The sequence below is a fragment of the Hirundo rustica genome, chromosome 8 (assembly GCF_015227805.2).
Source record: "Hirundo rustica isolate bHirRus1 chromosome 8, bHirRus1.pri.v3, whole genome shotgun sequence".
NCBI lineage: Eukaryota > Metazoa > Chordata > Aves > Passeriformes > Hirundinidae > Hirundo > Hirundo rustica.
This window is the reverse complement of record NC_053457.1, coordinates 17,589,554-17,616,889: the sequence shown is the minus strand read 5'-3', so window position 1 is coordinate 17,616,889 and position 27,336 is coordinate 17,589,554. Positions and strand designations below refer to the sequence as shown.

At 41.7% G+C, this 27,336-nt stretch overlaps 1 protein-coding gene and 1 long non-coding RNA gene across 8 annotated transcripts in view; one reads left to right on the top strand and one right to left on the bottom strand.

Annotated features, from left to right (window-relative positions):
* LOC120756104 (uncharacterized) lies at positions 1 to 8,804 on the bottom strand. The gene is made up of 7 exons (XR_005702020.2): positions 8,673 to 8,804; positions 8,156 to 8,332; positions 2,883 to 3,000; positions 2,418 to 2,475; positions 1,624 to 1,723; positions 1,128 to 1,230; positions 1 to 265 (listed from the first exon to the last, which is right to left on the bottom strand). It is a non-coding gene; the product is annotated as an uncharacterized LOC120756104 (long non-coding RNA).
* A 288-nt stretch (positions 8,805 to 9,092) lies between these two features.
* WASHC2C (WASH complex subunit 2C) overlaps positions 9,093 to 27,336 on the top strand; it is a 33,236-nt gene continuing 14,992 nt past the window's right edge. For 4 of the 7 annotated variants that reach the window (XM_040070737.1, XM_040070732.1, XM_040070736.1 and 1 more), the window contains exons 1-19: positions 9,093 to 9,142; positions 9,221 to 9,325; positions 9,742 to 9,906; positions 11,392 to 11,457; positions 11,902 to 12,075; positions 12,745 to 12,838; positions 13,213 to 13,271; positions 14,066 to 14,113; positions 15,324 to 15,428; positions 15,951 to 16,038; positions 17,216 to 17,284; positions 17,639 to 17,751; positions 19,208 to 19,280; positions 20,001 to 20,057; positions 21,818 to 21,982; positions 22,592 to 22,725; positions 24,489 to 24,581; positions 25,087 to 25,191; positions 25,992 to 26,108. In XM_040070737.1, the coding sequence (XP_039926671.1) occupies positions 9,221 to 9,325; positions 9,742 to 9,906; positions 11,392 to 11,457; positions 11,902 to 12,075; positions 12,745 to 12,838; positions 13,213 to 13,271; positions 14,066 to 14,113; positions 15,324 to 15,428; positions 15,951 to 16,038; positions 17,216 to 17,284; positions 17,639 to 17,751; positions 19,208 to 19,280; positions 20,001 to 20,057; positions 21,818 to 21,982; positions 22,592 to 22,725; positions 24,489 to 24,581; positions 25,087 to 25,191; positions 25,992 to 26,108 (1,830 nt within the window). In that variant the 5' untranslated portion in view covers positions 9,093 to 9,142. The remainder of the gene's footprint in view (positions 9,143 to 9,220; positions 9,326 to 9,741; positions 9,907 to 11,391; positions 11,458 to 11,901; positions 12,076 to 12,744; positions 12,839 to 13,212; positions 13,272 to 14,065; positions 14,114 to 15,323; positions 15,429 to 15,950; positions 16,039 to 17,215; positions 17,285 to 17,638; positions 17,752 to 19,207; positions 19,281 to 20,000; positions 20,058 to 21,817; positions 21,983 to 22,591; positions 22,726 to 24,488; positions 24,582 to 25,086; positions 25,192 to 25,991; positions 26,109 to 27,336) is intronic. The other 3 variants (XM_040070738.1, XM_040070734.1, XM_040070733.1) reach the window with 1 other exon arrangement.

Below are 27,336 nucleotides of genomic sequence, written 5' to 3'. Positions count from 1 at the left end.
TTAAGAGATTAGAAGCAAGCCACTGAAGTGCTCTCTTTTACGAGATTTTTCCCATGCCATCGTGCTTCTCTGTGATGGCAAAGCATCTGTAGGAAGGAGAGGAATTCCATAGCGCAGAGAGGCTTGGAGCAGGTGTTAGCCCACACGAGACTAGACAAAACACTCCTTTGAGGGGTCATCCTTCTGCACCACGTCATAGTCACAGTGCTTTTTGTTGAAAATGACTTTACAGTTCTGTTTATCGAAACCAACAGGAGTATGAAAGCTGTCAGTGGCAGAGAGAAAGCAAATGTTATCTTGAGAGCAGTAAGTTTCAATACTTCAATCATTATAGCCGGAACTACTGCTGAGTGAGAGAGGTCTGAACTATGGCTAAGGGCAGCTGAGCTAGCTTGAGTTATCATACAACTGCAGCTTCCAGAGCCTCACATGATGCCCAGTGCACTGCACTGAGTAGATGTACCAGGATGTTCAGCACTAGCAAAGGGATTTCTAGCTCAGCACTCTGCAGTGTGACATAAGCATGGGCTTGGCATCTTTTCTCTTTTTTTCCTTCCTCATAATTTCCAGTTTGCATAGGATGTGGTGGCTGCTCCCTAATAGACTCTGCCACCTAAACAAAACAAATCAAAGATCATTGTCAAGGTATTTTGGGTCTTTGAGAAAGCTGGAGGAGGAAAGGAGAATGCTGGAGAGGTACTGGACAGCAGAGACTTGTCATTCTACATTTAGCCTATTCACTGGAGGAAAGCACCTCAGGAAAGGGATTCAGATCATCATCAGCTCTTTAGGGAAACTTCACTTAAGTCACCCCTCCCTATCCCCACTTTCCCAGCTAATGAAAGACTTAACTGCAGTGAAAGAGGGGTTCACAGGCTCCTTAAAAATTAAAGGCAAGCACCAACTGGATGGGCCTGGAAAGGCTTGTGTCCACTCCCAGTCAGCAGAAAATGAGTTAAGCACAGGAAGCTAAGGATCCAAACAATCACGAGTTGCATGTGGCTTTCACTACTTGTGACATGGATAAGAAAAGGCTCTCTTGTGCTCTTACAAACTCATTTATCCCCAGCAATGGAAAGCTGTAGTCATGCTACAGGCAATGATGGTACCAAGAAGTTCAAACTTACAGGGAACAGCATTCCATTGAACCTTCGCTGCACCTGCATCTGAAGCAATCTTCTGTCCTCTCAATGTGTCCAAAGGGATACACTTTTCCATTCAACATACAGCCTGCATAAGACAGCAGCAAAACAGAACATGTTCTCTAAGTTTCCACCTAAAGGCTGAAGGGTTTAAAAATTTCTTGAACCTTTCTGAAAACGTAATTTCAGGCAATAGGAAAGTGCAAGGTTTTGGGGTTTACTCTCTCAACTCCTGAGTGGGCTCCATGTGCTGCAACAGCAATAGCAACCTACCAGCAATTGCAATAATATTGCTGCAACCATACACAGCCCAGGGGAAGACTTTGTTTTCCCCTGCTTTGGGCAACTTGTTGCTGGAGCTCTCTATTTGTGCTTTTCCAATGTCTTCCCCACCCCTTGTGGTTTGAGCCCTTCCTGGCAGCTCCACATGGAGCCAAGCTACCACAGAGCAATCAGGTTAGAGGATCTTCCTTGTTCATACCATTGTAAGGCCTCCCTGGATTTTGAAGTAGAGCAAAGCAGTATGCATCAGCCAGAGTCACTATGCTGCCAGTTGCAACAAGGAAAGCCAGAAAGCTCTTCTGTAGAGAGAAAGAAGCAGATGGTAATTCCTCCTATTTATAGGTCAACATATATTATAGAAACTACTGCCCCCTCTGTAGAACCTATGCCATTCCTGAGATGCTCATCAAAGGCAGCTCTTGGTGTCTGTACCTTTGGATTATGTGAGCACAAATTACAGGAAAACTAGGTCATGGAACATCTATCTATTTATCATTACCTAACTGTTGATTCAGATTCTGCAAACACCTTTGGAAGCTTGAAGAGCTGGAACAGGACACAATTTGAGGGATCAAAAGTGAAGAACAGAAAAAATTCACAGACAAAATATACCCTTTTTCCATTGTAAAATGACTGTCTTTTTAACTGTACTTGACGTTTCTAAAGTTGAAAAACATGGTCTTAAATGTTTGCAAGATTCTGAGCATATTCACAAACATTTCTGAGGAAAGGATAACAGCAAGTGAAAGACTAAGAGGTATCTGTACAGTTTCCTGCAAAGAATTACAATGCAAATGACAAAATTCACAGTAATCTTCACAGAGGTGTCTTCCTGTCTTATCACCTTACAGGCTTGAAATACAATACAGCCACATTTTAAATGTGTAACTAGGAGATGCTCTTAAATGCTCACTTTTTGCAGTTTTAAAGCAAACACCTATCTGTATCCCCATTACAAAAAAAACCCCAAACCAATCTCAATCTTTGACTTACCATTGTGGAATGCTTGGCTTCCAAAGAGCTCTAAGTTTCCAGAGAAAGCTGAAGTGCTCTATGAGGAATCAGAGAGCAAATATTTATGATGCCCTTATGTTATGCAATTCAAGATGGGCGTGTGGGGGGGAAAGCCTACTCAATGCAAATGCAATTATTTTGTGATCTCTGAAAATTTTCCAGCTGACAATGAGAAAATGTTTGTTTTTGTAGTGCACTGACCTGACTAAATTGTTGAGTTCAGAACTTGTATTCCTTGGAAGCATTATCATTAGAACAATACCTTTCTGATGGAATACAAATATTGATAGCTGAGCTGTAGACAGTATTATCCAGCTAGGTGATTTTTAGGTGGGGCAGAAATGCATGAGAAATACTTTCTGCTATCAGTGGGCTGGAACATGCTGAGCAGTGCATCAGGTATTAATAGCAAATGGAGCTTTTGCCAGATCTTTGCATACTCACGGTTAGTGCTGTGGTGGTGTGCACGGAAATATAACCAAAGGTCCTAGCAGGATCAAAACCTCTTAACACTGAGACCTTAGCTGAAGCTGGCTCCCATCACAACGTCTCTCTTTCTCCTCTACCAAAAAAAAAAAAAAAAAAACCACCCTCAAATCAAAACCCTGCTGTTACTCCTGTGGAACTCTTCTGGCTTTGACCCGAATAATCATAGTAGAGTATATGATCACTTTTAAATGTGCTCTTACCCAAGAAGTGATACAATTCAGAGTGCTAATCAAGTACTGTGCTTTCTCCTGCTCCTACAATCTCTTTGCAGAAAGTAATATCCACCTGTTGCCCTACCTACATTTAAAATACTTCCTTACAGATGCTGCCAAGCAATTTGAAACTCATTCCTGTGGGAGACTTATCATTGACTGTAGGAAATTTAGCCTATGATTATACTGTTTAGAGACTGAAAAAATAAGATGAATCATTTGGGACTATTTTTTTAGAGCAAATTAAGAGTAAATTTAGACTTATATGCTTTGCAATGGTGGCAAGAAAAGTTGTCATTTCTTTCCTATGCACTATGTATTGCTGCGTACTAATAATGACCAATTTGACCCAAAGAATTCAGCAGGAGCAAAAGAAATCAAAGTTCATCACAACAGGATTCCATTACCTCCCAGGAGGAAATGCTAAATCTCAAGTCCATGCAGATTTGATAATTTTCTAGTAAGAAATACATAATTAATGAAAAGTTCCTAAGCATTCAATTGGCCAAATAAACACCTGACTTTTGGTTTTTTTCTGATATAATCACTACATTTTGAAGCTTCAATTTAATGATAGTAATGTTTTCACTGAAAAAAAAGTGATATCCTTTCTCATCCTTTGCTTCTGGCATGGTAGATAACATAATACTTTATCATCCAGCTCTTCCTCTTGTCCGTGTTTACAGAGTATTGAGTCAGCTTAAAACCTTCCTCAGGTGAGTACAGCAGTTTTCATCTTCAGTTCTGTAACACAAATGTATTTTCATTCATGACACCCATTTCTGCAGAGTCTCCAACCTGACAGTACCTCATTTCAAACCTGAATGTAAAACAAAGTATAAAAGCATGTAAGTGTTGTGGAGAAGATCTCAGATACTATGAAGGACATAATGCCTTTCCTGTATATGTGTCCAGGCACCTCATAAGGTGTCTTAAGCACCATATTGTTCTAGATAAAAACCACTTGTTTTCCATCCCTAAATTCTTCTCAGGGGCACTGTTGTTAATACAAATTTTATGCTTTGAAGAGTTGTTAAAAAAATCTTATTCCTACAAAATGAAAAAACAAACAAACAAAATTATCTAAAGCTTGAACTAAGTAAGCACAGTTTATTTCACCATTAAGGTGACCAGACTTAGTTATTCTTTGGCACATTAAGTATTGTTTGCAAACTCTGTCAGTGATGATTGTGTATCTTTTCCCGGATCTCTTGATATAAGGCTTTCATATAAATGTAGAGAAACTGTGGGTGATGTGCACCATCCTGTGTCTTGTACCACTGTAAAAGCATTCCCTTCCTTTCACCTGCCATGTGCAGGCTTTGCTACCACCAGGTCACCCTGGGCTGAACAGGAAATTTTATGCCAGTCCTTTTGTGGCTTTTTGATAGAGGGCTCAAAGCAAGACTGGTTTTGCTTTCAAAGTGCTTGTTAGGCACAACACCTTATTCTTCTGCCAATGAATTCTTGCCAAAGATGCTGGAGCCTTGCCAGCTGTGCTGCAGATTGACTGCAGTAGGCGGAAACTTCTGGGTGCCCTTGAATCGTCTTCCTGAGGACACACAGATCTTGCTCTAAAAGACTTTAGACCTTTCCTGAAGTCTTAATTCTGGATACATCTGCAATGAATTCTTCTTTTCAATACACTTTTTTTCCAAGGATAATTGCTTCCATAGCACTGCACTGATTCCACCAAAGCATGCAGAGTTCTTAACAGAGGAAAGATGAAGAGGGCAGTGACAAGAGAAGGGGTAATGATTCTAAAGTGAAAGAGGGCATGTTTAGAATTGTTATTATAAAGAAATTCTTTACTGTAACAGACACTGGAATAGGTTGCCTAGAAAACTTGTGGGTGCCCCATCCCTGGAAGTGTTTTAAGGCCTGACTGGATGGGGCTTTGAAAAACCTGGCCTAGTGGAATGTGTACCTGCCAATGCCCAGAGTTTGGAACTAGATATCTTTAAGGTCCCTTTCAAACCAAGCCATTCTGTGATTTGGTGTTCATACTTTCCATCAAAAAGATATATCATGCAGATAAATATTTGCACTTTAACTCATGCAGATAACTAAACCTCCAATATGTTGGAAACGCAGTCTTTAGCTTAAATAGGTTTGAATCTACTGAAGAAAGCTGGAAAACTCCCATTAACTTCTGCAGCCTTCAAACTAGATCTTAGGGCTTGGGTCAAGCAAAGCACTTACGTATATCCTCAGTTTGAGCCCCCTGGCTAGTTCCACTGTTTGTAGTGCAGCACTCTATTCTCAAGCACACACTTGGTGAAAGGCTTTCCTGGGTCTAACCTGGGACACAAGTTCACAGTCAACCTGGCTCTATCTTGTTCTATCAACTGTGGTACCTCAATTAGTATGAGAAGTTTAATTTCTTGATCTGTTTACAGGAGTGGGAGGGTAGCACAGCTTCATTAGTTCTATGAGTTTAATGTTTCAAAGTTTTGCTAAAGATTAGAGCAGAAAACCTTTGGGACTGTGGTTCAGGACATTTTTCTATTTCTTCATTCTGATGTTGACTTGATGCATGATTTTGGGTGACTCCCCTGAGTGTGTCAGAGATTTCAAGTTACAGTGCTTATGATCTGAATAGAGGAATTCAGAAACCAGAGCCAACACAGAAGTCAAGTTCCCTATTCCTGACATAGTAGGTATTCCTACACCCCACCAAAGATCTCCAGAGTAATGCCTGTTCTCCAAGCCCAATGATTTTACCACCAGATATGATCTTTTCAGATCAAAGAAGGATCAAACCACAAACCAATGAAGTCATATGTCTAAGTCCAGGTTCTTTTATAGGGTTAGTTGTTTTGCTGTGAGTTTTGTTTTTCTCCCTTAATTTCTAGTTACCTGAACTGAATTTATAAGACTAGTTTTTTACTGCTTGCACAACTTATTGCAGAAAATCATTTGACTCAATATAGCAAGGTCTTTTTAGGTGACATGGGTAATCATAGTTGCTTATTTCTTATGAGTTATAATTAATTATTTATAAGAAACCTGATTTTGAGTTCCCTGAAATTAATAAATACACTAATAGGTAAGTGGTGTGTTCTATCATTGCATTAACCAGCAATGAGTACCTAGCAGAAGGTGAAGTTCCTCTGGTGGTTCCAGGCTCCTGTGCTGGTCCAGCGATAGCATATGTACACATTCCTAGCTACAGATACTGCTTTCTACACTGAATCTGAGGCATCTTCAAGCCCTTACATTGCTTGTCACTCCCAAGACTTTTTGCAGCCTGCAGAAAATGCAGATGCTGGGACTATCTCTTGGAATTCTGGAAATTGCAGGACTTGAACAACCACATCTCTGTGCCTCTATACCAAGACATACAGCACTACTGAGCATGAGAGCAAGGAGTGGCCAGGGAAATGTAGAACAATGCACAGATTGTATTGGGGTTCTTTCCCATGGGAGGCAGAAGCTTAACTTTAAATTGTAAATTGACTTTTTTATGTTTGCATCCTGTTCTAAGGTTATAAAAACATATTTTCTTCCTGTTAGCTATTGGGAAAGCTGGCTGTGGTATTCTCTTTACCTTGTAAATATTTTTAAGTTTAACAAAGTGCTAAGGCATAGCTTCAAGAATGGATGTCAGAGAACCCAGCCCTGTACAGTCTCACATGTTCTGGTTCCTAATCTGCAGATTAGTCCCTGATGACATATGTGATTTTTCAAACCTTTATGTCACATAATCATTTAGAGACTTCTAAGGGGAACAGCAGGTGATTTTTCTTGCAGCTGTCTTTTCTCCAAACTTCAAATGGAACCTGTCTAAGTTTCTCTCTGAAAGGAATTTTAGGATGAAATGCTTGTTGTAACCCTGTCTGTAATGTTTAGGACAGGACTTGTAGGAAGATTTTTGTTGTGCCATTCACAGTCCTCTTGGCTCAGAGACTGGTGTATCAAAAATAAATAGCTTCCCGTAAGGAACCATTCAGGTTCTATGTGGCTGTCATGCTGGGCTTTTTATGGAAACTGATCTGCAAGACCCCCAGACCTGAAACTGCCCAATGCTAAGATCCTACATTTTGCAGCATCAATGCACAAAGAGCACACAGAACTCATGTTTTATAATGCACAAATTTCTGTGAAAGTAGAGCTCTGCATTATCAATAAAGGGGATTCACACATCAGTGAATATGGAAAGTAATTAAAGGCAAGCTTTTCTGGTTGCTGGAATGTTGCAGAATGTGAAACTATGGCAAAACATTAAAAGGCTTTGAGAATAATTTTATAATAATCCCATCTGTGCTCTTTAACAATCTTGCTCAATAATAAATAATAACCTAGGCTAGTAATTTTCTACTTGTCCTTTCTTATTTCCTGCTTTATCAGTATGTTAAAATTCTTTGAATTCTACTAGGTTTGAAGGTCTGAGCCAGTTCAGTTAATGGTGTCTTGTCACAGAATTGCAGAAAAATAGAGTTGAAAGGAATATTATGATACTTTGCTTCTAGAAGTTTCTATGTCCCTTACCTAGCACTGTATTTCCAGTATCTGAATGTAGCCACTAGATAAATACATAAGAACTTGGAGGTCTTGCATGTTTTTTTCTTATTTAAGAACCCAAGTAAGATCAATCATTGCCCTGGTTCCTCATGAGTGGTATCAATGTACTCAAGTGCAATAAATAAATAAACTCCATGTGCTAATATAAAGGTCTGATTATTGAAAATGGATTATTTAGTTACCACCTGGAAGAACAGGTTATTTTATTGTAATTTCATTTCTCATGAATTCACTTGTAATAAAGACCATATGAAATACAGTAGTATGAAAGGCTTTTTAATCCATTGGAAAAAAATAGCAAGAAAAGGGGAAGTTAGTGGATGTGTTTAACCTCAAAAGGCCTAGGGATAATTGAATTCCAGTTTGGAGTTTTGCACTGTATATTTGTATATTCTCCTAGCACATCCTGGAATTCTGGTATGGATTTATTAAGGCTCATTCATTTTAAAACTAAGGTGATTTTACTTGGCTTAGGGTAAACCTTACACTTACTTCAGTAAGAAAAATAGGAGGAAAGGGTCGCTTTTTACTCGTAAGCCTGGGCATCAGCAGACACCGGTGCAGGGCTCCAGAGGGGAATGATGTGAAGCAGACGCTCCTGCCATCCTCGACCGTGTTCCCGCATAGCACAGGGCGTGCCGCGCACGCGTCCCCTGCAAGCCGCGTCCCCTGCAAGCCGTGTCCCTTACAAGCCGTGTCCCTTACAAGCCGTGTCCCCTGCAAGCTGTGGCCCTTACAAGCCGTGTCCCCTGCAAGCCGTGGCCCTTACAAGCCGTGTCCCCTGCAAGCCGTGTCCCCTGCAAGCCGTGGCCCTTACAAGCCGTGTCCCTTACAAGCCGTGTCCCCTCCAAGCCGTGTCCCCTGCAAGCCGTGTCCCTTACAAGCCGTGTCCCCTGCAAGCCGTGTCCCTTACAAGCCGTGTCCCTTACAAGCCGTGTCCCCTCCAAGCCGTGTCCCTTACAAGCCGTGTCCCCTACAAGCCGTGTCCCTTACAAGCCGTGTCCCTTACAAGCCGCGTCCCCTGCCAGCCGTATCCCCTCTCAGTGATGGGTGTCAGACCCTGGACACAGCTGCAGCGGCCAGACCCATCTCCCGCCGGGCTCCTCCTTCCGCGGGATTCCCGCGGCGAGGGTGGGACGAGATGGGACGGGACGGGATGCGGTGGGAAGGGGCGCGATGGGACGGGATGGGAGGGGACGAGACGGGATGCGGTGGGAAGGGTCAGGAGGGGTCGGGACGGGATGCGGTGGGAAGGGTCGGGACGGGACGGGAGGGGTCGGGACGGGATGCGGTGGGAAGGGTCGGGACGGGACGGGAGGGGTCGGGACGGGATGGGATGGGAGGGGAGGGGATGCGCTGGCTCCGCCCACCCGCCCGCGAGCGCCGCCTGGCGCCCCCTGGCGGCCCTGCGCGCGGCGGGCGGGGCGGGTCACGTGCCGGCGCTCAGCTGACGGCGGGGAGCGGCGGCGCGAGCCCAGGGTGAGCGGCGGGGCCGGGCCGGGCGCGGCGGCGGCGGCGGCGGCCGCGGGCCCGCTGCTCACCGTCCTTCTCCCGCAGATGAACGGGGACGCGGCGGAGCCGGCGCCGGTGTGGGAGCGGCCCTGGTCCCTGGACGAGATCCGTAAGGGCAGCCAGAACTGGTCCTTGGCCTCGGACGCCGGGGTGAGCGGTGCGGCCGGGACCGGGCCGGAGCCCGGCGCCGGAAGGGTGCGCGGGCCGCGGCCTCCCCGGGGCTTGGGGCCGTGTGCGGGGCGGTGCTGCCGCCCGCTGGGCGGGGAGCGGCCGGGGCTCTCGAGACGGACCGGCCGCGGGAAGAACGCAGCCCCCCGGGGCCCGGCCGCCCTCTCGTTCCTTTAACCCTCCGGTCCGGGCAGGAAGAGTGACATAGGAGCTGGCCCGGACGGAGATGCAGAGTGAAGTGGCAGAAACTTGGTCCTGTGTGTGTGCGTGGGAGTGTTTCAGTCTAACGTGCGTGTATTTTGGTCCTCAGTTGAAGTGTATCTTCTGCCTGTCTTACAAACGCGCCAAAAGGAGAGAGTTGGAGTGTGACTATTGCTTTCCTTTGTTGTTGTAAACAGCTTCTGCATTTTCTACAAGAGTTCTCACAGCAAACCATCTCCAGGACACACGAAATCAAAAAACAGGTGGATGGATTGATTAGTGAAACAAAAGCTACAGACTGTCGCCTTCATAATGTCTTCAATGACTTTCTTATGTTGTCCAACACACAGTTCATAGAGAACGTGAGTGTATTCTACTACAACATCAAACTTGTACTTCAGACATTGTCATTGTCTCTTAATGTAGTGTGGAGAAATGATTTAGCTTTCTGGCAAGTCTGATGCTGATTTAGAGATGAACTGACCTTTATTTGCATTCTGTTAAAGGATATCCTAATTCCCTTGTGTGTGATGCACTGTCCAATATTGGCAGGTTCCCTTTGCCTTTTCAGTGACACCTTCCTTCCTTGCTAATATGGTTTTGGTTTTAGAACTATTCCCGGAACTGGGTATTCTGGGATGTCTTGGTTTGTCTTCACAAGTTGCATGGATGTAGCATTTGTTTGCACGTACCTGTCTAAATATGAGAACTGTTACACAACGCTGTAAATTTGCCTAATGGTGTTATTTTACTCTAAAAGCATTTGGTATTAAAGGTGTTGGCCTGCAGTCCCCTTGGTGTGGTCATGACAAGCATATTTTCTGGTTGATGTTGTTACTTTATAGATATCTCTGTTTTGAAAAATAAAGCTAGACTTGAAAGCCTGTTGCAACACTGTATCATTAGAAGTATGTGTCTATTTAAGATGGAGAGCTTTAATAGGGTTTTAGATTTTTGGAGGTTTTTTTTTAGCGCTGTGAGTTTTATCAGGTGTTTTGTTTTGGTCAGCATTAGTTCAGGCCATATGTGTCTCATCATGGCATTATTATTGGAAAGATGGTGGCAGAAGAAAAGGTGGAAAACTGTATTTATATTCTGGGGCTTTTTGGTGGCAGTGGGTTTTTTTCAGAGCTGCAGTGTCTTTTCTGACCTAGCTTAGCTGTTCTGTATAATGATTATGCTGAGAACAGTTTGTACCAAATGTTTTAAATCTCATATGCTTACAGCTGTTTGTTCCGGAATTAAGGTGCACAGAAATAGGTCTTCATTTCTGATTCTCAGTTTAGTTAGTGAGAGATCTGTCTCTTCCCAGAGGATAACTGCACCTGGGTTTGAGATTTGGATTTAGGTTTGCCGGTTCCATGGAGATCTTTTATTCCCCTTTGTCTCCTTGTAGCTGGTCCTACAAAAGAGTGCTAAAAGAGCTTGATGTGAGGATCATCAGAATAAACTGAAGGTTGAGGGATGTTGTGAATCCTCTCTGTGAGTATGGAGGGATAGCTATTAAATGGCAGGAAACTAAAGGAAAGTAGACAGCTTCTAAGTAAACTATAGGTTTCACTCTGAAAGTGTCTCGAACAGCTTTATTTTGGAACGGTTAAAACAATGCATTTTTTATCATGTTCAGTTTCATCTGTTAGCAAGCTTGAATTACCTCTGTTACATTGAGAGGCTGCTGATGGTACCTTCAGTACCAATGCATGAAGGTACTTGACATCATCTATGGCTTCCTTTTTTTAATGTGTAATTAACTATATATCAATAGTGCATTTTGTGGTGGTACCCATCGTTTAGCCCCTGTAGTAGTACATTGTTCTTACATGAATGAATTTTGCTTGACTTTTCAGAGAGTATATGATGAAGAAGTGGAAGAGCCTATTCCCAAAGCTGATGTTGGAGACAAAACAGAGCAGGTAGTTCACTTCAGCTGCCCTGAGTGCTGTCAGTATGTTTGCAGCCATTGTCTGCCTTCTCATTTTCAAACTTGCTTTGCTTACATTTACAGCTTACAAAGCAATCTCCTTCCTTTCTCCCTGAAGTCTCTGTTGGATAGTGTATGTCACTCAGACGTAAAGCTGAGATATTGAAGGCTACTACAGTGTGGGATCATCTGTTAGGGTCTCCCCAGGCCCAGCAGACGAGACTTACTCATTGATTTTTTCAAGTGTTTATGCATCTCTGTTTCTGGAGCAATGGAAACTAATTAAGTAAAGAAAAAAAATCTGATTGTCCTTCTAATGCACATAGTGAAAAAGCTTTCACTGTGCTAATTTGAAATTAACATTTTGTATGTGTGTTGTGGTAAGGTTGAATCTTAAGTAAAATGCAATGAGCAAGTGTTTTTTCTGTTTCAAAAGGAAAAGACGCGGGAACAGAAAGAAGCTGATCTTATCCCTAAAATTCAAGAAGCAGTGAATTATGGGTTGCAGGTTCTGGACAGTGCATTTGAACAGCTAGACATCAAAGCAGGAAACTCTGACTCAGAAGAGGAAGAAAGTAACGAAAGAGTGGAACTGATACTTGAGCCAAAGGTACAGGAATTTGTTCTTGCTGGGTTTGTTTTGCTTTCTTGGACTTGCTCTTTGCTTCTATCAGCTGTATAACTGCCTTAGTGTGGAATTGATGTTGGCTAAACCTGTTATCTAGAAAAAGGATTTGAATTTGATGACTGCATCTGAAGAGCTGCTCTCTGCTGGGCTGCTCCTTGTGTAACCTGCTTGTCTTGCAGTTAGGTTAGCATTAAGGTATAGCACCCGAAAGGACGTTGGTTTAATGGAGTGAACTTCGAGGAAGAAGCCTCAGTTCTGTGTGGGAGTGGAACATACAAATTTCATGCTTTTTTAGGTACAAACCATATCTTTATGGGTGGTTTTTACTGTCCTGGTAATTAAAAATCCAAGGTCCGGGTTTTGGGAAAAGACTCATGCCTGTAGGTCTTTGAAAGGATTTTCTCTGTTAGACAGCACATAGAAAACAGGCTGGGACTACACAAGTAGAAGTAGCCACTTTTCTTTGACAGTGTTGAGAGGAATAAACCTCAGCTAGCCCACCCAGTTGTATGTTGACTTGAAGCATGTGTTTGGTGGGGTCTCTAAACAAGCTTGTATCTTCCTTGAATTAAAACAAGGGATGTAAGATCTCTGTCAGCCATGTAGGGCTGTTCGGAGATGTCAGAAAGACCTAATGTTGTCTCTTTCCAGGATCTCTATATTGACAGACCTTTACCTTACTTGATTGGCTCTCAGCAGTTTATGGAACAGGATGATGTTGGCCTTGGAGATCTCTCTAGTGAAGGTATGTGCTGGCATGACCGTTTATTTCTGTGCAAGTAATCAGTTCCTAATCCAAGATCTTTGGCTGTTTTAAATAACCACTTTGGTTATCCTGTGTACTGTTCTTGCATGTTTAGATGTAGGCTGTAATTAGCTGGGGAAAAACATGTTCATCATGCTGTAACAACCACTTTTGCAAAGCAGTAACTTCTCAGTTACTTGTGCTTTGTCTATTAGAAATCCAAAGTGTTAAAATTTCATCAGTTTTCAAAGAAGCTCCTTCAAACCACTCTCCACCCACCTGAATTTTAGTTTTCTTCAGAGTCGTTAGGTTGCTTAAATGGTGAATACATTGTTCTGTGTCTGTCCTTAACATTTTGTTTCCTTTTATATTAGAAGGATCAGTAGATAGTGATCGTGGAAGTGTAATTGACAGTGAAGAGAAGGATGAGGAGGTGAGTGGCAACTACCAACTGCTTTGCACAAGCATTCCTTTCATGTGAGGCCATTAACTACCTTGCTTTTTGATGTTGGCTCTCAAATACTACTGCACGATGTTTGTTCCCTGTGTTGGATGTGATGGATATTCTTTCTGGGTTTGTTCTTAATGCAGTGGTTTCCTCTGCAGCTTTGCAGAGGAACATTTATGTGGTATTGACTCTAGCTGTTATTAAAGTAGAATACTTCAAACTGAAGTGTTTTATTCCACTCTAACTTAATTTTGTGAAGCAAATCAGATTCTTATCAAGAACTGCATTTATGGAGAACAAATCTGTTGTAAATTATTACAGTTAAAAAGAATGGGATGGAGACTGACAGAAACAAGTTTAAAGCTTTAAGTAATGCACCTCCAGGCTTTGCCTCATAAATCTGCTGCATTGGAATATCCATTTCTGATATGTGTTGCCTGCTTTGGCTGAGATGTCTCTGCTTTGTAATTGTGCTATGAAAGCAATCCCCTTCTCCTAAGGTTTTTGCTTTTGGTGTCTTTGCTCACTTAAAGTGAAATTCCTTTTCATTTGCTTGGATGCAGTCACAATGGAGCCTTGTTGTCTTTGCCAAATTAATGACTTTCAAGTGAGCTTCTTTCATAAAGATGGTCAGCAGTGGGGGAACAGTATCTTGGTCAGATCATGGTGAGGTGATCTGAATGTCCAAACTTCAGCAAGTTCAGAGTTTCTGAGCCCTCTTTGTTAACCACTGGTTGAAGTAATGTGTGATAATTGTCTCTGGGTCTCTTGTGTTACAGGAATCAGACGACGAATTTGGAAACCCTAGCGAAGATGACCAAAAGACGGTACGGTTAAACTCTCTGGTAACAAACCTGAAAGACTTTATACTTGTCGTACAGTGGGCATGCATGAAAGAGGAGATGAGAGCTCTAGAGAGTTGACTATTAGCAACTTTATGAGGCCTGGTTTTTTTAACTTTTTATGGGATGGTCCTGGCCAGATGGCACCATGTTCTGAGAATGAACCTGGGTTGGGCTTAAAGACATGCTTGCAAGCTGTCATTAAATACAGAGCCTTTGTGGGATGGCATTGCCTGATAAGTGTTTTCCTCAGGAATTACTTGGGAGATACGAGAGTTCAAAGAATCTACCCCAGGAAAACTAGACTTCTGTGGGTTGATTTGGTTTATAATTAGAATTCTAATCTTTCCGTGCAGGAGGCAAGGAACAGTACAGTTTGTGTGTGACATGAAATCAAATATGTGAATAGTATTAGATATTAGAACAGTATATCCATTTGGATAATGAATGAGAAAGGAAATGTTGAGATGGAAAAATTCAAGCCTGACTTTAGTAATTGGTTTCAGAAGAAGGAATCTTAACCATATTTAGATGTGCCATTAAAAAAGACTTCTCTGTGGGGATCCTCAATCTGGCATGACTTAATGTCCAAAGAGCAATGTTGTGAAAGCAACCCTTATTTAATGTACTTATTTAAAAAACAGTATTGCAAAAGCACTCAGATGTTACTTTAAGCTTAGGTAGCTTTGTATGCCTGATGTATTTTAAGATGAGCAAGTATCTTTGGGTTGTTGGTGATTTAGTTCAATTCTGGCCCCTTGCTTGTGCAAACCCCCAGCTCTCATCCAGTTCACTTCATCTTTTTCACCCTCTTACTGCTGTGACTGAAACCAGGATGAGAGCATGTAGTATCTGTCATTCTGCTGTCCACCCTAAGGACAGTGCAAGATGATATAATTTTTTACTAATTGGTCACAATGTTAAGACTAAATACCAGGTTTTTCGTTTGTGTATGGTAGTGGTGCACACCTTGTGAGGGGAGCCTTTGTGTCCTCAGTTGCAGCATTCAGTAGCACAGGGTTGGGGTGTGCTAGAGAATGCAGCAACTTGCTTGGAGCTAGAAGCACTCCTTCCTTACCTTTCAAAAACTGAGAAGTACTCCAAACTTGCTGTAAGTTCGATTTGAATATTTTATTAAAGCAGATGTAGCTTTGTGCTTGTTTTGTATGCAAACAGGATATTGATTGTTTCTTAGAGGATAGCCCAGATGAGTGATGAAGATGATGATGATGGCTGTGATCTCTTTGACTCTGAAAAAGAGGAGGATGAGGATGGAGACTTAGATGAAAGCACAAAGCCTGTGAGTAACTGTTGCCTTCCTGGAGTGGGAGATTTGACTTCTTGTATGAAAAATCTGCCCTTAGAGGGATTATAATGGTAGCTCTCAAATATCTGGAATCCTGTAGGAAGTGCCTCCAGAAATCCTGAGTAGTCTTTTTACATGATTGTTCAGGTGTTAGCCCTTTAAGTTCAGGGATCCTTGCACCTTAAGCAAGTATCAAAGCTGTCTTTCAAGAACATTAAGAAGTTGATTGTTGCATTTTTGTGAGGTAAAGACCTTTTGTTTTTCCTGCTTACAATGCAAGGTGACATTAAAAATAACGTGTTCATCAGATCTAGAAATTCTGAGGGTTTTTTTTAATTCTTGATGCACACCTAATTTCTGCTTTCTTAAGAGAAAGCTGTATTGCTTCTTCTGAGAGCTTCAGGCAAATCTAGACAAGATATTGTGAAGTGAGGCTATAGAGTACCGTATTTATAATTGCAATTGCTAACTGGGTCTTATATAAGAAATATGCTGTTATTTGTCCCTGCTGCTCAGAAAAAGAAGAGACCAACATCATTTGCAGATGAGCTGGCAGCCCGAATCAAAGGAGAAGTGCCAGTCAGACAGGACGAAGAGCGTTCGTGTGAGTTACCTCAAAACCTCCCAGGTTTTGAAAAGCGCTTGTGCCCTAATGGGGGACTCGTGAAAGTGTGGGACGGGAGACTGTGGGTAACAATACAGGAAGTTGCACAGATCTGCTACTTGAACGTGTATTAGGTAAAAGCATGACAAGAGGAATTGCAGACACTGTTTTGTGCTCTGAGAAACTCTTTGGCCATAAGTCAGAGGACTGAATTGGAATTCACTGAGAGTTATAGTGGAAAACACACTGCTTTCGGGTGAGACAGGTCACTCTCAAAACACACACATTATTGGTTTTCTCTCCAATCTGATCATCCCTCTGCATGTTTGACCACATATGCTTCCTTCTGTTTGAAGTAAATATGTGGAAGCCACTTGGTCGCTGTGGTCTTTCTGTGACCTCTACAGTGGAAAACACCGCAGGCAGTAGATTGGTGTTTTCATGTGGTGTGGATTGTTTTTCTTTGTGGCTTAAATATACTGTTTTGAGGAAGTTTTCCTTGCTACTGTTACTCATGATATTTTAGACTAAATAATGCATTTACTTTTGTATTGCTTTCAAAGGGAGAAACCTCTCAAGTGTTTATTCTTGTAGCAAAGCAGCAGTTAAAAATAGCTGGCTGAAATTCACATAGCAAGGGCTTATGAGGCTGTTGTTCACCTGTAATGTTGAGAAGATGAACAGACAAGAGCTCTGTGTGTGTGTTCTTGCACAGCTGAAACAATCAAACTAGGTCTGCTGATACCAAGAGTATAAAACCTACCAACTTACCCTGTTCAGTTACAGGGAACTCTTCCAGTCATTGAAGTAACCTTGTAGCTTTTGGTAGCTGAATGAAGACAATAATAAATCAGGAGTTTGAAGTGCTGAGAGGTTCTGCAAAGGTGTGGAATCTGTACTGTCTGGAATGCTGTGTTGCTTTTTGTCATCTCAGGTGACACTAGTCTGCATGTGGACAACTGTGTTGAACCCCTAGCACCTGACAGAATGATTCTATTACAATTTTAGGTACTAGTTTTAGAAACTGTATTTCATAGAATTGCTTCATCAGGCTGATTCATATGAAAGCACTGGGGTCAGCTTGGTTTGCTATGTTTTTAGGTCCTTTTGGCCATAGATTGATCTCAGACTGTGAGTAAATGTTGACTAGTTTTTCATTGAAACTTTCTTCTTAAAGCTCTGTCATCAGAGACCAAAACAAGGAAAACCCCAAAAGAGAAGAAGGAAGTTAGAGTTCCATCTGATGGTAGGATATCCTCCTCTCTTGTTTGTGAATTTTGGGCTAGACTGTAAGATACCACTTAAATCATGGCCTCTGCCATAGAAGCTGGGTGGGATATCAGTGAGCATGCTTCAGTGTGAATGTGTAAACAAATCTAGGTTGTGATGTGCACGTAAATGAGGCTGGAAACACACTCAGTCACCTTTAACGTCGCCTTCTGGAGCAACTACGCAACCCAATCTGTCTTCAGCAGCTTCTCTCTGTGTCATGTTTATGAGAGCAGATGGAACCAAAGCAATCTTTATTTTGGTTGTCTCTAATTCCCTTTCCTGAAACTTGATCAGTCTTACCAAAGCTCATGGCTCTTGTACTTTCTAGATGAAGATGATGACATCTTCAAGCCTCCTAAACTGACTGATGAGGACTTCACACCGTTTGGTTCAAGGGGTGGCCTCTTCAGTGGTGGAACAGGCCTCTTTGATGATGAAGAGGTGAGAATCCTGCAGATTGTAGAAACTGAGTGTTTTCCCCTTTTAAAAACAAAACAAAAGATCCCTGGAAATTCCCACCTCTGCAAGACAGAGGACAAACAGCATTTTGTTGCTTGGTAATATTCAAATGCACACAGAGTTCAGGTAGTTCTGTCCAATGCTTCCCATTCTAATACAGCCTTTATTGAAAAAATGTTGGGGTTTTTTGTTTTTTGGGTTTTGTTTTGTTGTTGTTGTTGTTTTTGTTTGTTTGTTTTGTTGTTGTTTTGGGGGGTTTTTTGTGGTTTTTTTGTTTTGTTTTTTTGGTTTTGTTTTGTTTTTTTTTGTTTTTTAAGTGGCAGACAGTAGCTTAAAAAGAATATTAATAAAAATAATCTGATAGTGCAAACCAGCTTTATGTCAGTGCAAATTTGGATGAAGCCATCACTGGTTAACTTTTGGTGACTTATTACTAAGACTAGTTTTGTCATCTGTGTAGACACAGGACAGCCAAGCAGATCTGTCTGTGATTGCTGCCTGCCTGCATACACCTGTTCTTGGTTTTCTGTTATCTAAAGTTAAACTTCTCAGAAGGGTGACTTAGCTTCACTTTACTTGTGCATTGGAGGAGGCTGTGCTGTACCAGCAGGAAGACACAGCAGGGCAACAGGCAAATAATAACTGACAAATGGGCAATTGATCCCTGGCATCTCTGCCACACCCCTGCGATCCCGTACTCTTTCTGAAGTGTTTTGCCTTCCTTCTACAAAGTTTTATACAAAGACCATGCATTTTGAGTCTCCAGGTAGTCAACGTCTAATACCCAATTCACTTAAGAGAGAGGCTTTCAAGAAATTAAGTGGTCAGTACTCAAAAAATCTGGAAATTTCCTGGAAATCCAGGCTGTGATTGTTGGAGATTGGTACAGGGTAGTGCAGCCTGAACACAAGAACAGCTGTGGGAGTGTCCTACAATGCTTTTGAGCTGTAATATATTTGTTTCTCAGCACAATTATGACATCCTAACATCTTTTTAGTAGCAGTGTAAATAATTCGTTTTATTTTCATGAAATTCAGGAGTGTCCTTATGCTTGTCCAGACCTGAATTTTTCCCTCAAACCTTACTGTATAAACTTCAGTAGGAAAGCTTAGAAGGGTATAATCAGAACCTAACCAGCTGTAGATTAATTAGTGTAAGTCCTTGAAGATGTGCAAATAAAAGGTCATTCCTTCTCTCCAGGAGATAGACTAGTGATCAGTAAATTAAATTTTAGAAGAGAGCTGCTTTTCTGAATGTTAACACTTGAATACCTAGGTTTAAGTCTGTATTTGCAGACATCCTTTTCAGAAGGGAGTGGTGATTACCTCCTCTGTCTTGGCTTAGAAGTGGACATTCAGTATGGAAAAATCAGCATCTGTAATTTCCTACAAAAACAAATTCACCACTTCCCCTCCTTTGCATTTCCATCTATGATCAGAGTGATCTTTTTGCTGAAGCACCAAGAGGAGAAGAATCGAAAGAGAGAGAGGAGCGAATCCCAGTAAGTGAAGGTAAGAATCAACAGTTGCCTCCTGTAGTCTTGTCTGTGCTGTGATTTATTACTCCTAGCAGCTAGAGTGTTTGTTCCCAAACTAGAAAGTCTTCAAAGAGAACAAGTGTGTTGAATTTTACGCATCTTTGCTATGATCTTACACACACCTACTCTCCTAGAGCTGAAAGGATGTCCATACTGCTGTTGGCAGAGCTCTCTATGTTTGCTGGGTTCCTGCTTCTCAACTTTGCAGGATCCAGTTGTGGGTTTGAGGGGAGCAGAAATTTCTTCTTGCAGATTAATTAACATGAGTTTTCCACTAGGTGGATATCTAGCCGTTTAAGGACTCTGAGCACATATTCTGTATTGCAGAACTTTTACTGAAGCACTCTATTTGATGAATAGGAGACTAAGTAATTTTGAATGTATTGTATTAAAGTTGTTTTGAGTGTGTGAATGTGAACTGTTGCAAATAATGCTGTATGTAAACATGTAATGTGCTTATAAACTTCAGTATAGTAGAGCTGTTATGTGGAGTTTAAATGGAAAAAAATAGAGTGTTACATATATTTGCAGAAGTCCAGAAATTTAAGGACAATGTGTAAAGAGTTCTGAGCTGTTAAGAAAGAAAAAGCAGCTCAGACAACTTCTTGGATTCCTGTTTCTGTGGTAGAGTTCTGACGGCTTTGACAGCATAAAATAAGTGCATCCATTTGTATTGTACTTCCTATGATTTCAGCATCCTCTACAAAGTCCTTAAAGAAAGTTCCTGCAGGTGCAGTATTTCTGTTTCCAGGTATGATTTATTCAATAGCCAATTGCTTTACGCACAAAATGCTCTTTTCTTTAAAACCTACTGCCGAGGTTTTAAAGAAAAAACTTTCCAAATACAGCAGCACTGCATTGCTTGATCATATGCTTAATGACAAGTACAGATGCTTCTACCATGCTAAGCCTAAACTGCAGCATGTTTTATGGATAATCAAAGATTCTGGAGGAGCTCTGAAGGTAGGTGTCAATGATGGCAGATATTAGCAACTGTCAGCTTCGAGTGTTGTGCTCTGAATGTGTGTCACTTCAACTGATATTTTACAGCTTAATTCTGTTGTGCATGCAGTCACAGCTTCCACCTGTACTCTGAGAAGGAAGTGCATTTTGATCTTTCACATTTGATCATATTCCCTTGGGTTAGGAGAAGAACAGTTTAAACATCAAGTTCTTATGTTTAGATCAGTCTTGTTTTTCTGGTTTTGATTTGGAGGATCTGCATACGTGGGGAAGAACCAGATCAGTAACTTGGAGCTAAAAGTAGAAAAGAATTGGACTAAGATCTGTTTCATATCAGAATTCAAGGTGATCAATGAAAAGGAACGTGTCACCAGTCTTGTTGAATTTACTGACAAAGATTTCTCTCAGTGGGCAGGCTCTTCATTTGATTGAGGTACCTGAATTTTAAGTTTTGGGCTTTATTAATAAAGGCCTATTTTAAGACTGGCTTCAGTAAACTGAGCCCTCAGTCAGCATATTTTTTAGAGTAGGAAGTACACAAATACAGACTTCCTACTCCGGGGTCAAAAATATATGTCAACAGTAGGACTTCTACATAATTGTAAAATTCAGTAACAGAGTTTAAAACAACAGATTGATGTATGGGATTTTTTTATCCTTTCTTCTTTCATGGAGGTACTATGTGTAAGCAGGGAGTTTAGTCTTTAGTTGCTCCCTCTCAATAACCTGTAGACAGGTCACCAGAGAAAAGCCAAGATTGAGGCTCCTTTGCTATTCCAGTGAACACTTTGTTTTGGAGCTCAGTAATCTTTAATAAATAACCAAATTTTGTGGCTGTATTCCTGTCAGGCCTGAGGCACTTTTTCATTGCATAATACACTTTTTTTCTTTTAAATAAGAACCTGCTGCTGATCAAAATTTATGCAGTCGGCTGACTTAACTAAATACCAGTTGTTCTACTTTCTGCCAAACTGTCATTTAAGTATCTCCCCACCTCTGTCTCATTTTCAAGCATCTACACATGAGAAGCAAAAAGACAGGCTTAGAAGTGTTTGTAGATGATCACACACTTACCACTGGGGCTGGACATTTCCACAGCAGATGCAGAGGGAGCAGTTGCTCTGGCTGGCTCTAATTGATCGCTGTCACATCTGGCATGTGCAGGGATCTTGTGGCCAAACCCAGCCACAGTGGAGTGGTGTACTAGTTATTAGAGTAGGATTCTGGTTTGGGAAGTCCATAGGGGCAACAGTGTGGGACTACTGAGTCCTCTAGCTTCAACACAGAGCCTGGCTGCTGTTCCTAGGGAAGATGAGAAGGTTTGAGGAAGAAGTAGCTGCAGTGAAAGTGAAGGGTTGTCTGTTGTGACTTGGCTTTATCAGAATTGTGTCCAGCTAATGCTTTCAATGTGGCACTGTTGCAGGAGCACCTTAAAAGTTGCTGAGATGGAAACTGTACCTGATGTCACTTACTATGGCACAAGGTCAGCTTTTTAGTAACTCTGGTAATGTTATATTGATTTTTGTTCTGCCCCCATCTGACCTGCAGGAGGAAGTGATGTGTTTAGTTCCACTGTAACCGGGGAAAAAGACAAGAAATCTGCAACACAGAGCACAGAAAAAACTAAACAACGTGGGAAAGTTGTTCTATTTGATAATGATGATGATGATGATGACTTCTTTGTGGAAGCAACTAAAAAGCCTCCAGAGCCAGGTACGTCTACATTTGTGGTGAAAGGTTAAACACTGAAGGTCATCAAAATTCAAACTGGTAGGAATCAATTAGTTATAAAATTCAAAACTTCATCACTGCTACTTTCACTTGGGTTTTGAGGGGTTGTGGTTTTGGTTGGTTTTTGCTGTTCTGTTGTAGAGGAATTTTTTTGTCATTGGTATTTCTTTTCATCAGAGTGGTGTGGGGCTGCTTGCTTTGTATATGCTCTCCCCTGAGTTTTCTCTCTTAGGATGCTCCTCTGCTACTAGGGCAGTATGTAGACTTGAATCAGGGAATTGGTACAGGCTTTATTCACACAGCCTTGAATCTTTGTGCCCAGCATTCCCTATTGGCAGGGTCTAGGTCTGTGCTAAGCCAATACTTAGCCAATACACTGCTTTTAGAGGTGCCAGCTGAGTCAGCTGCTTGACTGCATATTCTGTCACCAGTGCTTTCAGGTAAGTGGTGTTTCACTTTGAGAGCTTGTCTGGCTTTTTCTCTCTAGACTCCTGATGTTGATCATGGTTAAACAGTATGGTACCTTTTGAGACTCTTATCTTCTCTTGTTCTGTATTCCTCATTCCCTGTTTGTTTGGTCTCTTTATGTAGTCAAGTCCACAGCTGACCTATTTGATGATGATGATGAAGGTGACTTGTTCCAGGAGAAACCTGCCATTCCTTCTGTGGTTGCTGGCACAACTAAAGAAACAGAAAGCCATAGGGAGGCAACCATGGGAAAAAAGGTAATGGCATATAAGTGGATTATATGGCTGAGGTTTTAGGGAAAAGTTTCTAGTGCAGCTGAAGTAGTCTTTCCATATACAGCACTATGAAAGTGGCATATTTATGAAATAGAACTAGGTTCACAGGGTCTTCCATAATTTAGTGCTTCAGTGGTCCGTCAATGCCTTTTACCTTTTAAACTTGGGGTTTATTTAAGGTTTTATTTGCGTGGGCAGTGATTGAAAGAATCTTAATAAGGCAGGATTGAAATGAGAGCAAAATGAAAAGCCTCTTATAATAAAAACTGTTTATGAATTTTATGGCTGAAATGAAACCAGCCTGAGTTACGAACCTTCAGTGTCACAGTTCTGTGCTGCAGAGACTTTCTGCTCTTACACCAGCTACTGACAGCAACTTAACTGGTAACCCATAGCTTGGGTGTATTATGGGAGAGGAGGATGGGTGTCACAGTTCTGCCTAAGCATATACAAACTTGGAGTGTTTAGAAAACTGGGAGCTGAGAACTCCTCTAAGTTGTAGAAAGCTTTGAATGTGGCGCTGAGCACATATGTAGAGAGTTACCAGAACCTCCTAATACCCACTCCACTTTCAGAACAGTGCCTTGAGGAAAGTAGTAAAGCTCTTTGTTTCTAGTAGATACTTATTTTATCCTTTATGCTTATTTTATCCATTCTGTCTAATGAGTATTTGAACATAATTAGCTGCAGTGACTCTTCTCCCCTCTGGACTGAGAGCTACAGTGCTGGAGATGTCTAATGCAAGTTGCTGTAGCACTTTCTCTATAATTTTCCTATGAGAAGCACCTAAGCACACGGGCCGAAGCCAATTTCTAATTCTGCTGCAGTGCCAGAGTATCAGTGAAGCAGGAGCAATGATGGGAGGGATCTCACAGCACTTGCCTTTCCTGGAGAAGAGGATGAGAATTGATTCAGCAGCATCCCTTTGCTCAGTCAGGAAGAGAGGGCTGTTTTATACTCCAGGCTTTATGACAGTAGCGCTTGGGTCTGGGATTGTTCTAAGTTTAATGGTAATATAGCTGGTGGCAGGCTGGGGCTGTGCTGTGATAATGCAGGAAATGATGGCTGGCACAAACAGCCCTTGTTCTTTATGAAGCACGGCTTGTTCAAAAACATTTTCCTTTAGCTCACGAGGCTTGGCATGAGTTGCTGCATACATTCTTCTGCTGAGAGGGATGGTGTGGCAGAGGAGGCCTGTGCTAAGACCTGCAAGTCACTTGTGCATAGCACATGAGTTTTGGACTTCAGCCCACGGGTGACAAGCCTGGGTTCCATCCTTTCAACTGCTGCAATTTTGCCATCAGCCTGCCTCTTAGCAGGGGTCTATCATGGTTTAGGAAAGGTACTTCCCAGTTTAGTGCCCCCACTGCAACCACTCTCTCCCTGGGGAGGGCAAAAGAGGGGAATTGAAAGCACAAAAGGTAAAGATCAGGGGTTGAGATAAAACCAATTTACTTGAAACAGAAATGAGATGAGAAAGCAAACAGCAACAGCAGCAATACTAATGACAGAAGGTACTAAAAAGAGGCAAATGATGCCTCTGCCAGCTGAGCTGACTCAGAGAGAGGACTTCTTGGAAGAGATTCCCTTCCCCCTGTCCCCACCAATGACATGAGGTAGTATAAAATAACTTTGGGGTCCTGGCCATGCCCCCTCCTGGCTACTGCAAAAAAAAGTGTCCTGGATGAGTCAGCCCTTACTGAATCTAAATGGGTGCTGATGCATTATCTTTGTTTGTCCTGAAGAGTCAACCATCTTTGGGTGAGGACTTCAAGCCTCTATCTGAAACACCTCCAAGAAAACAGAGGGGCCTTTTCTCTGATGAGGAGGATTCTGAAGTGAGTATTTCTTTGAGAAATCCCTACAGAAATACTTGGGATCTCAGTCATCCTGACTTCAGTCCACTTGTATCTGGGGACTCTTTATGAATTTTGTATGATTGGGAAATCTGGCATCCACGCACATACTCATACATGTTCTGAAAGTTCCTCTTGCTCCAAGAGTGAAAGCTCTGTGCTTGTTTTCCCTATCTTCAGGGAGTTAAACATTAGTAGTACACAGAGGCATAAATTAAAAGCCTGAAGACAGGAAGGAGTAGCAAATGAAGAGTAAGAATCATTAAAGGCTGCATATGTTTCATTTTGGCTTTCAGCTAGCAGTTAATCTGCAAAGATGAGGAAAATCCATGTGCAGTTACAAGTGATTGGTTCATCAGATAAGGCATCCACTACTTCGTAGGCATTCTAAACATTTTTTCATAAGGAAAAACATTAATGTCCCCTTTAGAGTTCTTAAAACATATAGCTTTGCTTTTGCCAAGTGACATTTCTTTGGTTTGCACAGGATTTGTTTTCATCAAGTAAACCTGTGAAGTCCAAAGCTACATTTCTCCCCACCAGCAAGTCCATGTCAAAAGCTCCACTTTCTTTGTTTGATGATGATGAAGAGGTAAGTGCACTTCCTGGTACTGCCTGTGTGTGTGGGAACCCACCTGCACAGGTTGTTGCAAGTGCAACAGAAAATATTCAGAAATTTACAACACTGGGCTTGCAAATGGAGCACTAAATTGATCTTGCATTGTGCAGCAGTTCTGAGCCTGTGGACAGCACTGTGGAGGAGAGTGGGAGTGGGGAGTCTTGCAAGTTCTTGAGGTCTTTTAAGTAGCTTGCAGTCAGTGCATTTCACCTCTGGACCTAAACATGAAGGATGTTATCCCTCTGATAGGACTAGAGAACACTGAGCAGTAGAACAAATATGAGCTTCAAGGAGCTGTTTTATCCTAAACCTGTACTACCTGTCACATGGACAACTTCTCGCTTCTCTTGTCATGGTTTCCACCCAGTGGCAGTAGTGGCAGCTCACTTAATACCTGTCCTCAGAATAAGATTAATTCTCTACTTCATTATATGGGTTAGAAACAGTGTCCCATTGTGCTGGCTGCTGCACTGCAGAATTGCTGAGTGGTGGTTTTTGGCTGTTGGTCACATCTTGTGGTGAAGAATCTGTGGGCCAGAATCAGGCTATGTGCTTACAGGCTTCTGGTCTATCAAATGCTGTCTGTAGAATTCCTTGTACCAGAATATGGTGTTAAACTTGAAATTGTCTTCAAAAGACACCATTTCTATATCCTGCTTATATGAGAAGTGGATGGCAACAGTATGTTATGTGCTGATGATTTCTCAATGAGCTTTTCATTGGGGCTTTGGCTTTTGATTTTTTTATAATGTTATATTTTATTTTGTTTTAAGGATCTCTTTGGTGTGAGACCTGCTAAGAAGCACCAGGAAAAGGCCCCAGAAGAGAGAGCAAAACAGTCAGGGCCTCTCAAGAAAGCTTCCAGCTTATTGTTCAGCAGTGATGAGGAGGTACTGAGGAGTGAGATTTGGTTGAAAGTGGTTACTAGGCTTTGTGCTAAGCAAAGCATGAAACATTTGAGAAGGGAACCACAGACCAACTCTGCTGTGTCCACATGCAATGCCTACCCCAATTCTTTGACTTGTTTGCAACTAAGCAAGCTGATCCTTGATCCAGATTTTAACAGGATCTAGGTAATAGAAGTCACGTGGAAGAGAAAATCGTTATTTTCAATGTAATTTATAGAAATTTTGATAGCAAATGGAGACTGTTGCCAACAAACCTGACTTAATAACAGTGAAAGGGAAAAATAAGTTCTTACTGCTTTACTGCTTTAAATTGTGTAAGGAAAGTTTAGCAGTTCTACATAGATATGTGTTGAGGTTTTCTTTGTTTTGAAGTGAGTTTCTTTTGTATGTGGTTTAGTTTCTTGGAATTTGTATTTGCTTAAGTTTCGGTGGTTTTTTCCTTTGTTTGGCTGTTTTGGTTTTTTAAATCTAGGGATGGGAAAATAATAGATAAATAATAAGACTGCCCATTGAGCAGCCCTCTTCTAGGGATGGGCTAGGTATTGTCCTTCATCTTAAATGAGAGCCACAGACAGTAAAGTAGATTAAAAACTTAAAAATTAAAAACTTGTCTGGAAACCTCTGAATTAGCTCATATGAATAGAATCCAGACTCTTAGTCCTGCTGCCTCTCAAAATTACTCTGTTGCATAGACTATTACTTATCCTGTAATTGCTTGTTTAGTAGACAGCAGTAGTATCTTTAGATGCATTTTTATCTTAATGTAGAATAAACCAAGTTCAAACTTTGTCACGCCTGTAGTCCCTTTCACAAAGAGGACAAAGGTGGGAAACTGGGAAAAATCACTTGAAATGCTAGGAACAGCGAAACAAACAAGGCAGAAGTATCTTGTTTAGTGTGTAGACTTGAATAAATGGTAGCTGTGGGAGGAGGTGTGTGCCTGGGGGAGAAGTACTGTGAAGGAACTAAGTGCAGCATTGAGCACTCTAGTAATACGTCTGGGGTGTACGTGTGGTAGGGTTTTTTTCTTTTTTCTTGTTTTTACCTAAACATCAAACTTGCTAAGTGGCTCCAGTCAGGTTCTACTGAGTGACCCTACTCTTGTGACACTGCAGTTGACACTGACCTCAGTTGTCAAGAGCAGCTGTAACAAAGTGTGTCTAGCGTATTTTGCTGGATCAGTACTGTGTGCCAAAAGGTGACCAGGCCC